Source organism: Lontra canadensis, unplaced genomic scaffold (genome assembly GCF_010015895.1).
Source record: "Lontra canadensis isolate GAN:19392208 unplaced genomic scaffold, GSC_riverotter_1.0 scaffold113, whole genome shotgun sequence".
Classification (NCBI taxonomy): Eukaryota; Metazoa; Chordata; class Mammalia; order Carnivora; family Mustelidae; genus Lontra; species Lontra canadensis.
Window position 1 is genome coordinate 2,277,001 of NW_022631107.1, and position 12,484 is coordinate 2,289,484.

Below are 12,484 nucleotides of genomic sequence, written 5' to 3' on the forward strand. Positions count from 1 at the left end.
ACACCTTCCAAGGTTAGGGGTCGGTCAACTCTCACATGCTTGCTCATTTTCTTAAGGAGCCATCCGTAAAGGAAAACTTGCAGGGGATTAATCCAAAATGTATTTTATTTGGGCAGGCGCCTGGGTGGTTCAACTGGTTAAGTGACTGCCTTGGCTCAGGTCATAATCCTGGAGTTCCGGGACAGAGTACCGCATAGGGCTTCCTGCTCAGTGGGGAGTCTGCTTCTCCCTCTGACCCTCCCTCCTCTAATGCTTTCTCTCTCTCAAATAAATAAATAAAATATTTAAATATATATATATATATATATATATATATGTATATATATACACACACACACACACACACACATTATATATATTATCTCTTTAATTGACAACTACATGCATTTGTCTTTTTGTAGTCAGTGTGAAAAGGGGGTTATTCTTAATTTAAAAAATGTTTGAGGGGTGCCTGGGTGGCTCAGTGGGTTAAAGCCTCTGCCTTCGGCTCAGGTCATGGTCCCAAGGTCCTGGGATCAAGCCCCATGTCGGCTCTCTGCCCAGCAGGGAGCCTGCTTCCCTTCCTCTCTATCTGCCTGCTTCTCTGCTTGATTGTGATCTCTGTCTGTCAAATAAATAAATAAAATCTTTAAAAAAAAATCTTTGAGGTCCCACCACTTTCCATAAAACCGCTCATTTTCAGAGATTTGGTACCACCATTCAGTGACCAGGGAGAGGGCTGCCTTAAGGAGAAGCGGGCAGCAGGTGCTTAGATGAGCCCAGAGTTGCCATGCTGTGGCTTGTTGGGAAGTTTTCCCACAGTGAAGTACTGATCTGGTCTCTGGAGGCCAGGAGGCCACAGATGGGACATTTCCATGAGTCCGATTCTTTTAGAAAACTGGCCAGGGTTACAAAGTCTTCAGGCCTCCTCCAATTCCTTATCATCTCTTCTTCCTGCACCTGATCTTTTGTAAGACTCCATGTTCTCATTAAACCTGAATTATAAGCAAGCAACCCTCTTGCTTTCTTGCACCACAAAAACCAAGAGGCAGGCTACTAAAGCAGGAAATGTCAACTATGACTCACTCTCTCCTCCCAACTTTACACACACACACCTTCCTTAATAAATTCTCCTTCATGGCACAATTACCAAAACTGGGATCCCTCTTAATCATACTGGACATATGGTAGGTGCAAAGGAGAATGCTGCTTTGACTCAGATTTTGTGTACGAAATGCACAAGACTGAATGGAAGTGGCTTTGAGTCAGAAATTCACCACTTTTCAGCACAAGTGTTTTGGGTGCAAAACAGGCAAGCTGTTGGGTGCCTGGGTGGCTCCGCTAAGCATCTGCCTTCGGCTCAAGTCATGATCCCAGGGTCCTGGGATAGAGGCCTACATCAGGCTCCCTGCTCAGGAGGAAGCCTGCTTCTCCCTCTCTGGCTCCCACTGCTTGTGGGGGGTGGGGGTGGTGGTGATGGTGGTGTGTGTGTGTGTGTGTGTGTGTGTGTGTGTGTGTGTGTCTGCCAAATAAATAAATAAACAAATCTTAAAACAAAAACAAAAACAACCACACAGACAAGCTGTTTATAAAGGCAAAGACAGTATTTCTCATTTGGAAGTCTCATCTGGAGATCCTAAGATGAAACCTCTTTTTAACACATGAGAAAATTGAGCTCCAGAGATATAAAAGGCCTTATCTGAAGTCACACAGCTAATGGGCAGCACAGCTCAGACAAGTATTCTGGTCACCTGGCTCTCACTTTCCAGGTTCTTTCCAAAATTGTGATTTGTTATTTTCTGTTGATGTTTAGTTATTCAGGGTTTTTCTATTTGGTTGGTTAGTCATTTGGGTTACTTGTGTAAATTAAGACTGTCCATCATTATTTTTTTTCTACTAGGACTCACCTGGGATTCTGGTAAATAGAGGCAGATTTATAATCAAGGGGAGAAACAGGTTAAAAGAGAATCCTTCCAAACAGCTTCAAGTTTGGGATTATCAATTCTTCCTGTAATCTTAAAATGATATTATAGCATTAATGTATATTTCCACTTCAGTTCTCAGGAATTTTGTGTTGGTTTTTTGAAGGAGGAAAGGAAAAAAAAGGATTAACTGTAGAAATGTTCCTTTTAGACCTGGACTCTCTTCCCAAAGAGAATCTCTTTGCTTATTTTTTTCAAACTTTCCTTTATAGTGAGATATTAAACAATGAAACTAATTTCATGGGGGAAGAAAAAAGACATGTTTTAACATCTGGTTTTGATGTCAAACTAAAAATACTCCAAAAGTCTACATCTTCCTTGGTCCAACAGCTAAGTAAGAAACATGATAGAGAAAAATGATTTTCTTTAGTATTTTGCCAACTTCATCCTGGTCTTGTCCAAAACAATATCATACTGATTTAAGGAATTTAAAATTTTTAATATTACCTTAAATTATAATGTATTTTCCTAGTCAGTTTCCTTATCTTTAAGATGATCCAAGTAAGTAAACTCAAAAATAAGTTTCCTATATTTAACTGAATTTTCACCCCATTCATGTTCAGTGATGTCATTAGCTTAAACCCAGGTTCCCTAGACCACTGGGCTGGTTCCACAACTATTATAATGATCCTAAGGGAAAAGGGAACAGGAGAATGCTCTTGGTTTTAAATAACATTTTATTCAGTGGAATAGAAAAGTACATAAATTTTGAATTAAAGATTTTCATTTCTAAAAGTTTTTTTCTTAAGCATACTGAAGATCTAGAACCAAAAAGATATTAAGTCCCCTCCCTTCCAAGGTTTGCAACAACCCCTTAACACATTCTTGACTCTGTCCATGTTCTCAAATAGTTCTCAAAATATTTTTAGAGGGCAGAAAAAAGAATCACACTACACGAAGTAAACAGGCTTTCCAAGAAGCCTGTTCTATCAGACTATCATATATGTGTCTGTTTTTGTCGTCCTTTTTTTTCTTTTCTAAGAATTTTTTAAGATTTTTATTTATTTATTTGTTTGACACGGAGAGAGAGATCACAAGTAGGCAGAGAGGCAGGAGGGTGGGGCAGACTCCTCGCTGAGCAGGGAGCCCAATGCGGCCTCAATCCCAAGGACCCTGAGATCATGACCTGAATGAAGGCAGAAGCTTAATCCACTGAGCCACCCAGGGGCCCTGTTTTGGTGGTCCTTTTTAAATGTTACCTGTAATCCAGTATCTACATGATAGAGGCAAGAAAGATCTTTTCAGTGGCGCCTGGGTGGCTCAGTGGGTTAAGCCTCTGCCTTCGGCTCAGGTCATGATCTCAGGGTCCTTGGGATCGAGCCCTACATCGGGCTCTCTGCTCAGCGGGGAGCCTGCTTCCTCCTCTCTCTCTGCCTGCCTCTCTACCTGTGATCTCTCTCTGTCAAATAATTAACTAAAATCTTAAAAAAAAAAAAAAATCTTTTCAGTTCAAGAACTTCCATAATCCCAAAATGGCTAATCCCCATTAGAAAAGATAGCTTTTATAAGATCAGACACTTCACTTTAGAACTAGAATAATAATGGGGGGGGGAAAAAAAGAATAATAATGGGGAGAAAGAAATTACTGACAAGGCAGTCCTAACTTTTGTAAGGGATTTCAAGGTAGAAAGATGGTGACTGTTTTCCAGATTTGAAGTTTATTTTTTTTAATAAACATTATTTTTGGTTAGGCTTAGATTTACTTTTTTTTTTTTTAAGATTTTATTTATTTATTTGACAGAGAGATCACAAGTAGGCAGAGAGAGAGGGGGGAGCAGGCTCCCCGCGGAGCAGGGAGACTGTTACGGGGCTCCATCCCAGGACCCGAAGACCAAGACCTGAGCCAAAGGCAGAGGCCCAACCCACCAAGCAACCAGGTGCCCCTAGATTTACTTTTATGTGCAAAGATAATACACAGATTTCCCATTTACTCCATACCCAGTTATTAACACCTTTTGTCAGTATATTTGTCACAACTGATAAACTAGTACGGATACATTATTAAAGTCTGTATTTTATTCAGATTTCTTTCATTCTCCCTAATGTCCTTTTTCTGTTCCAGGACATGACATTACTTTTTTTTTTTTTTAATTAATTTTTTTAAAAAAATAAACATATAATGTATTTTTATCCCCAGGGGTACAGGTCTGTGAATCACCAGGTTTACACATTTCACAGCACTCATCATAGCACATACCCTCCCCAATGTCCATATCCCCACCACCCTCTCCCGTCCCCCCTCCCCCCAGCAACTCTCAGTCTGTTTTTTGACATTGAGTCTTTTACGGTTTGTCTCCCTCCCAATCCCATCTTCTTTCATTTTTTCTTTTCCTACCCCCCAAGCCCCCCATATTGCATCTCCACTTCCTCATATCAGGGAGATCATATGATCGTTGTCTTTCTTTGATTGACTTATTTTGCTAAGCATAATACCCTCTAGTTCCATCCACGTCGACACGACATTACTTCTATTGTCTAATCGTCATGTCTCCTTAGGCTTCTCCTCACTGAGACCGTTTCTTAAGACTTTGTTTATGTTGACCTTGAGAGGTTGTTTTTTTTTTTTTAAGATTTTATTTATTTATGTGAGAGAGGACATGAGCTAGGAGAGGGCCAGAGAGAAAGGCAGACTCCCCACTGGGCAGGGAGCCTAATGCAGTGCTCAATCCCAGGACTCTGGGATCACGACCCGAGATGGGCAGATGCTTAACTGACTGAGCTACTTGAGAGCCCTGACCTTGAGAGTTTTGAGGGGTACTGGTCAAGTATTTTGTTGAATGTCCCTCAGTCGGGATTTATTGATATTTTTCTCTTGGTTAGACTGGGGTTATGGGCTTGGGGGAGGACAATCACAAAGATGTCATTTCATCACATCATACTAAGGGTACCCACTATCAACATGACTCCTCACTTTGATGCTAACCTTGATCTTCTCACTGAGGTCATGTTTGTCAGGTTTCTACGATGTAAAGTTACTCTTATTTCTTAGCCCATACTTAGTAAGGAGCAGAGTCATGTTTCACCTCCTTGAGGATGGAGTATCTAAATAACTTGGACAACTTCTGTACCTTAGATAGGTCTATTCTCCATTCGTTTATTTATAGCAACGTGAGCTCATGACTATTTATTTTATACTTTAGGTCATCATCCCAGACCATTTTATATTGTTGCTCAGCTTTGGTCATTAGGAATTCTTTCCAATGGTTCCTTGGACCTTGGGCATATGCCCTCAGTTGCCAGCTACTATTCCTATTGTTTGAGTACTTCCTTATTTTCTGGCACTACAAGATGCTCCAGGCTCGTCTTGTGCATTTCCCATAGATCTAGCCATTCCTCTAAGAAGCCCTGGTTTCATTATTGGAGGATGGTATTAGAAATCAAGACCCAGGCACTGTGCTTCTAGACCTTCCCAGATGACAAGCAAGGAAATCTACATGTGCATACTGATCCTTGGGAAACACCTATTTATAATTATTTCTATATGCAACCACCTGTAACCATCTTAAACTAAACATTAAACATGAGTTTATAGTGATGTCTCCAATTCTGTTACCACAGAGATCATTCTAGCCTCTTCCTCTTGCTCATCTGTAACCTCCCACTTCAACAGTGAGAAACCTGGCTCCCAGATTTACTTAATTTACTTAATTGCTCAGTTTCAGTATACACGTATAGTGGTACTAGAATTGTTAACCTGTACTCCCATAGGAAATAATTTTATCAACTACAGCACAGTATTTAGGTGCAGTTCCTTCTGCCTTCAGTCTTACAAACTCCACACATTTCCAAAGCGACTTAGCTAGGCACCTTTGCCCCCCAAACCCCTACAATGAGGTTGTTTCATACATTTTTTTTTAAGATTTTTTTTTTTTTTTTTTGACAGACAGAGATCACAAGTAGGCAGAGAGGCAGGCAGAGAGAGAGGAGGAAGCAGGCTCCCCGCTGAGCAGAAAACCCGATGCGGGATTCGATCCCAGGACCCTGGAATCATGACCTGAGCCAAAGGTTTTAACCCACTGAGCCACCCAGGTGCCCCAGTTTCGTACATTTTTAATACAATTAGATTGTTTTGTCACAATTTGCTTTTCATCCTGGGATCCTTTGATCTCTTATTTATTATCAAACTAAATAATTTAAGTTTTATTTTCAAGACGGGGTCAGGTGAAGGTCACAAGGGGAGAAGCCACTGATGGAACTTGGAAGGTACCAATTTAGAGATTTTCTTAAGTTTGCATCTAATAACTCCTTAAAAATGGATATTTATTGAAAGCTAATATATTTTTTAAATGTACTGAAATCTCTGCATACAATAAGGGACATGCTGAAGATCAAAAATAAGAAATGTGGCTCCCTTTTACAACCGAAACATGGATTTTTTCCAAGGCACTTTCAGTAACTTCATTCACTTCTCCTAGATGTAAAATGAGAATAAAATGTTTTGTATCCAGTATTAAGAATGTAGGTATGCTGATGGTATTCTGTCACTCAAGAATAAAATGTTGGTTTTAGTAAATGCAGGCTCTATCCCATGGAGAAAATAAGCTCTACCCAATTATATTTTTCACACAACTGTAAAATTTTATATATTTTCACAAAATAATATTCATAAACCCCTGGAACCCTAATAATTATTATCTGCTCTTATCACTAAGGAATTTTTTTCTGCCTAGCAACCTGGGATCCTTTGGCATCTTAAAGTCCTTAAAGTTGGGGCGCCCGGGTAGCTCAGTCGTTAAGCGTCTGCCTTCAGCTCAGGTCATGGTCCCAGGGTCCTGGGATGGAGCCCTGCATCAGGCTCCCTGCTCAGCGGGAAGCCTACTTCTCCCACTCCCACTCCCCTACTTGTGTTCCCTCTCTCACTCTGTCTCTCTCAAATAAATAAATAAAATCTTAAAAAAAAAAAAAAGTCCTTAAAATATCCAAACGGTTACCAATATAAACCTAGATTTATTTGTAAGCATGTGGGAGAGTTTAGAAAGATTTGGTGGCCATTCATGGAAAAGTATCCTGAGTGTAATAAAATTACCCCCAAAAAAGGCAAAAGGGAGAGAAAACATCTTTTAAGGATTTCTTTTTTAAAACAAAATTTATTATTCTTGTAAGGCTGCATATACGCCATTTATTTACTAACATATAATCACAAACTTCCAAGGATACAGTTTAAACTCTTACTGTGATCAAGCATTTTACTGAATTATCAGAAAAGGAGACATCACAAGTAATTTTGCCAAGTCAACCTTTGCAGGAACAAGACGTGCCCAAGCACCTCTTTGGTTTCTTAATGAAAATCAGCATTTATCCATAACTCATTCCTACTCAACACCTGACATGTAATGTAATTCACAAGTCTAATCTCTTTCTGTGTAATGAGCACTGAGAAGAAAGCCATGTTTGAAGCCATTAATGAGTATTTCTTCCAACTACTGTCAACAGATTCTTCTTCCCCAATATTCTAATTCAAAAATGAAATACCTGGGAATGTTAAAAACTATGATTTCCTAAATTAAGTATTCAGAAGCCGTATTTTGTTAGATCTGATTGAAACCCTACCCTTAATAATTTCAAAAAAATTTTAAAGATACAGTAAGAACACCTGTTTCTTTTCCTGTTTTCACAAGAATATCCAATGTTATTCTATATATAAATCAGTATGCTTTTGTACTAGTGTAAGTTTGCACCAACCCTGCAATTTCTCAAAGGCTGCCTCAGACTCCAACAGAAATAAGAAGTGAACTCATTCTCAGTGGGGTGGAAGACCAGAGCAGAGAGGCAAGACTGGAGGGGAGGAAAAGTATAATTAGAGCTCAAAGTCAAAGTGATGCTTAAAAAAAACTAAAAGGTTTTTGGAGATAAGTTGGGGAAGAGATCCAAGCAATTTCCTAAGACCACCGCTCTGTCAAGGGAGTCACTCAAAATAAGGTCATTGAGATCAACATTTCTCTAGCCAAGCTCTACAATAATTACTGTACCGACCTACAGTACATTAGCACAAACAGGTAAAATAATGACGAATCAATGAAGTCTGATTTTAAAATTCTCAAATTCTAAGAACCCTGAACGACTGTTGGAGGAAGGGCAAGAAGAAAAGCACAAAGGGCTGCGCTAACACCTCCCCTGGCAATCAATGCCTCATCAATTCTCTCCACACTCAAAACCCGGCGCCTCCAGGAGCGCCTGGGTGGCTCAGTCGGTTAAGTGGCTGCCTTCAGCTCAGGGCATGATCCCAGAGTCCTGGGATCGAGTCCCACATCAGGCTCCCCGCTCTGCAGGGAGTCTGCTTCTCCCTCTGTGCCCCCAACTCCGGGCTCATGTGCTTGCTCTCAAGTAACTAAATAGAATTAAAAAACAAAAAACGGAGTCTCCTGGTGTCAAATAGGAAGAACAGCGGCCAAAGGAGCAAGTGTGTAGCCTCAGCAGGACATGCCACATTCCTCAGAAACAGTCCTTCCCAGTATTTTCAGGATTCGCACTATATGACAACTGACAAAGTCCAGGGAAGTTTGCCAAGGGACAGGTACGGCAAGAAAGTCACAAAGCAGAGCTGAGTTTATCTGGAAGAAGGACCTGGCCAGGCTTCAGACCCACCCAACGTGGTGGCAGTTGATTCCCTCAGGAGGAATAGGAAGGAACTTCGAGAAAGGATTTGCTCAGAGACCAGTATCACTCTCATCTACGGCACTGAAGTCGCCAGCAGAGATCCCAATGGAGAGCTAGGCTCGGGATTTCATTATTAGGCTTGCATTTCAATCTCCTAACTCAGAAATACAGGGGCTTGACAAAGTAATCCTTTCATCCTGACTTAAGGGAAATAATCCTATTAAGAGTTGAGCAGGCCTGGGAATTCACCTGCTTCACTGTGGGCCTAGGGATTTGAGGCTACATGGGTAATGCCACAGAAGAAAGAGGAGCATCTTTGCCCCGAGAATGTCCCCTGTGGAAGAGCATCCCTACAAAGGCTCACCTCCCAGTGTGGCCGATTACCAGGCATGGGGGCGTGGAGTGCCCAGATAACCTACCTGCCGCTCTGGTCTGAGGTCCATGTAACTGATCGCCCCTGAGGTTTGGTTCTGTACCATATCCTTATGGCGTGAGGAAAGTCAGTAGCTGTGTGAGCCCCTGTCTTCCTGATCTGTAAGCTCCAAGTGTCAGTGTCAAACAGGAGTTCCCCACAGCCAGGAGCCTGGCTGCAGCCAGCATAATAGTCTAACTGCTCCCTCCAACGATCTGCCGGCAGAGTCACAAGTTCATGTACAATCTGATTCCTGAGCTCCTCAGAAACAACTGTGAGCTTGGGAGACCTTGTAAATTTTTCAATACCTGGCACAGCAGCAACATCCACCTCCTCAACCTTTAGCACAGATAAATCACAGCAGTCCAACACCAGCAAAAACTCCTCATTCCTGTGATTCCCTGTGTCACAGCAGTACTTTGAGCTAGAAATCCCAGAAGCCTGTTCCGGGTTGTCATGGTTACCGTCTTTACCAGAAGTATCTTTTTCACCTTTACCACAGACTGCAAAATCATTATATCCTGTTTTAGGTGAGAAGGTCCTTGTATCTGTCCCAGGACTATGGCAGGGTTCAGGCATCCTAAATCTGCAGGCTTCGCTGGACTCTGACTGGCAGGTTTCCTTGGTGGAACCACTCTGTTTCTCGAATCTGTTCCCAGACTCAAAGAAAAGCACTATGCTGCCCTCAATGATTTGACTTTCGAAATCCACATTTAAATCCAGTACATAGTGCTTCACCAGTATGTGGCTGGTGTTGGCCATGAGAGGCAGGTCATCCCGGGAAGGGTCCAGCTTTAGGTCCATGGTGTCAGCTGTTGTTCGAGAGCTTTGTTACAGTCTCAGAAGGGGCTTCCTATCTGCCTTAATCTTCCAGAATCATAAATGGCTGCTTACCCAGAAAACACCTGATGTCACAAATTGTGGTTCCACAACTTTCAGTCCCCTGGCAAAGAAGAAAAACACAATTAGACAAAATTCCAAATAAGACCCTAAGTGTTCCTACAACCACTGCTTCAGCAAACTGACTACCTCCTTCAATAACCCCCAATGTGGTAGAAGCTCAGGGCTAGAAGGCAGACTAATCTTTCTGACTGACATCAGAGAAAGCTGCATTATGGGTTTCTAAAAATATTTCAATTACCAATGGAATGAAAGGGGCCTCCACAAAGCCCGAAGAATCCTGCTCTTAACTAGAACAGCCCTTGTTTAGGAAAAGAGCAATTGTTATGCAAAGGCATAACTGAGCATCACTGTGCCTCTTGTTTTAAAAGATATTAAATGCATCATTTCTAATTTTGTGCATCAGAGATAAGTGACTGTTTCTCTACTGTGATTCTAAGTAACAAATGTGAACGAAGGCTAAATGGCCTCATACGTTTTATTCTTTGAGAGTAATAATTTAATACATAAAATGTAACTCCAGGGATTAATGTACTTTTCACATTAGGACTGCTCTCATATCAGCACTTCCAGTAAATTACAGGAAAATGAGCCAATTTACCAGGAGTGCATTCTAAGTATTCCTTTGAGATTGTTCATGGAGATTTTTCAAATTTATAGTTAAATACTCAAGGTATATCATTACATCTTAATAGCTGAAAACCCATTAACATTCTGGATAATAGCCTTCTTGTGGCAAACAAAAAGGTCTTCTCATTTGGAAAAAAAAAAGTACGCAAATATCTATAAAAGGAAAAGGAGAAATTAAAATGTAGAAACAGATGTTGTAATAAAATGCCCAAGTTCTTCATAAAAGTTCTGAATCAAAATGTATTCTTATTTTATAATAGCAATCTGCCTAAAAGAAAAATTATTTGAAATTATTTCAGTCCCTGTTGTGTACCTGATTTCTTTCAGCATATGCTGTTCTTTATTTTTTATTCTTTTACCAAAAATGAAAAGGGGGGGGATAACAACTCTGAGAGAGTAGATATATTTAAAATAATTTTTGTATTTCTAAATAACAGGAGGTATTCTTGTATCAACTACAAAACAGTATCACCTGCTTTTCAAGTAGAACTGAACTCTCCCTTTTCATTCTGTTTAATTCCTCCTCCCCACCCTCAGATTTATCTGTCCGTCTGCTAGACTCTTATTTCTCTTCCTTTTAGAATCTAATTCTAGAAATCAAACCTACTGAATTTTCACTTTCTACACCTCCACCGCCTATTTCCTCAGAAAAATCTTACCTACCCTAATGGGCGGGGGGGGGATCTGGCTTCTTGCAGCCTTGTCCAATCTTGTTTCATGCTACTTTCCCAACTGTAGAGACCATACACCTTTTGCATCCTTGTCCTCTAGCCAAAGGGCCTGCTTAATACTCTGCTCCCTAAAGATGATCTGACCCCAGGCCTCCACTCTCTTTGGACTAAGCTATGTGCCATACTTGGCATGCACCCATAACCACCTGCCAAATTCTATTCTTTCTCCACGCCCAGTTCAAGTGCAATCACCTCCCGCAATCCTTCCTTACTCCCTATTCTCCCACCCTCCACCAAACTGCATGTGGGAATACACAATCTGATTTTTAAAGTAATAGGAATTGAGAGAAATCAGGGATGCAAAGAATACTTTGAGATTACTTTATAAAGAAGCTGGCACTCCCCTTGGTTTTAGAAGAATCAATGGGCAAAGGGAAGAAAGCAGAGTCTTTTCTTTTCTGCATGAAAGCAATTGAACTTGCCGTGTAAGGAACAGTAACCTTCAATAAAGCCATTGGGTATATCTACGTAATGAAAAACAAGGGATGTTAAAACATCATCCTGTTGATGCTGGGCACTATTAATATGCAGTCTTTGTTGAAAGTAAGGTTAAAAACGCCTTACTTAGTATTTTTTTTTTTTAAACCTGAGTATATACACACACATACACACACGCAGTCAAGAAGAAAATCTGAATCCATTGAGACAAGGGTTAACTTAGTGGCTGTGTAAAACATGTCTGAAGAACTATTTAGCTTCTGTAACAATATAACTGTTCATTGTCTAACCCTAATAGATCTTTTCATTTGTTTGTGAAAATTAATATAATTTAAGACTAAAACATATTCTACAGACCAGTTTTCACCCCTTTTGTGACTGGTGGCAGATAATGAGGTGGCCTTCAAGCCCCAACCATATCCAAGCCTGTTAACATCACCATGTCGCCCTAACTGGCAACAGTTTTCTTCTCTTCAGTAGATTCTTAAATACACCCCCCACACTCTTTTCTTCTCTTAACTTTCCAGTTCCACGCCTGCTGACTCATTCTCTGTTGATTATTTGCCCTCCTACTTTACTGAGATGATTTCAAATCTCTGAAACTCCATCACAGCTCAAGTATCTGTAGTTCTTCACAACTGCTGCCTTCTCCCATCGGATTCAAAGGAAACAATATCCCTCCTCAACAAAGCTAATTCCTTTCCTGTTGAATCCTAGCTTTTGGGGTCTGAAAGGGCCAAACGAATGGCCCTCTTCTTGCCCATCCAAATTCTGAACATAACCAAAAACTAAGACGAGGATGTGGCAGAAAGATA

At 40.7% G+C, this 12,484-nt stretch overlaps 1 protein-coding gene across 8 annotated transcripts in view; it reads right to left on the bottom strand.

The window, feature by feature from the left end:
* AOPEP (aminopeptidase O (putative)) overlaps positions 1-12,484 on the bottom strand; it is a 335,338-nt gene that overhangs the window by 290,626 nt on the left and 32,228 nt on the right. For all 8 annotated transcript variants that reach the window (XR_004380638.1, XR_004380639.1, XM_032840547.1 and 5 more), the window contains exon 2: positions 8,978-9,913. Coding sequence is in view for 6 of the 8 variants with exons in the window: in XM_032840547.1 (XP_032696438.1) it covers positions 8,978-9,774 (797 nt within the window). In the remaining 2 variants the exon portion in view is untranslated. The remainder of the gene's footprint in view (positions 1-8,977; positions 9,914-12,484) is intronic.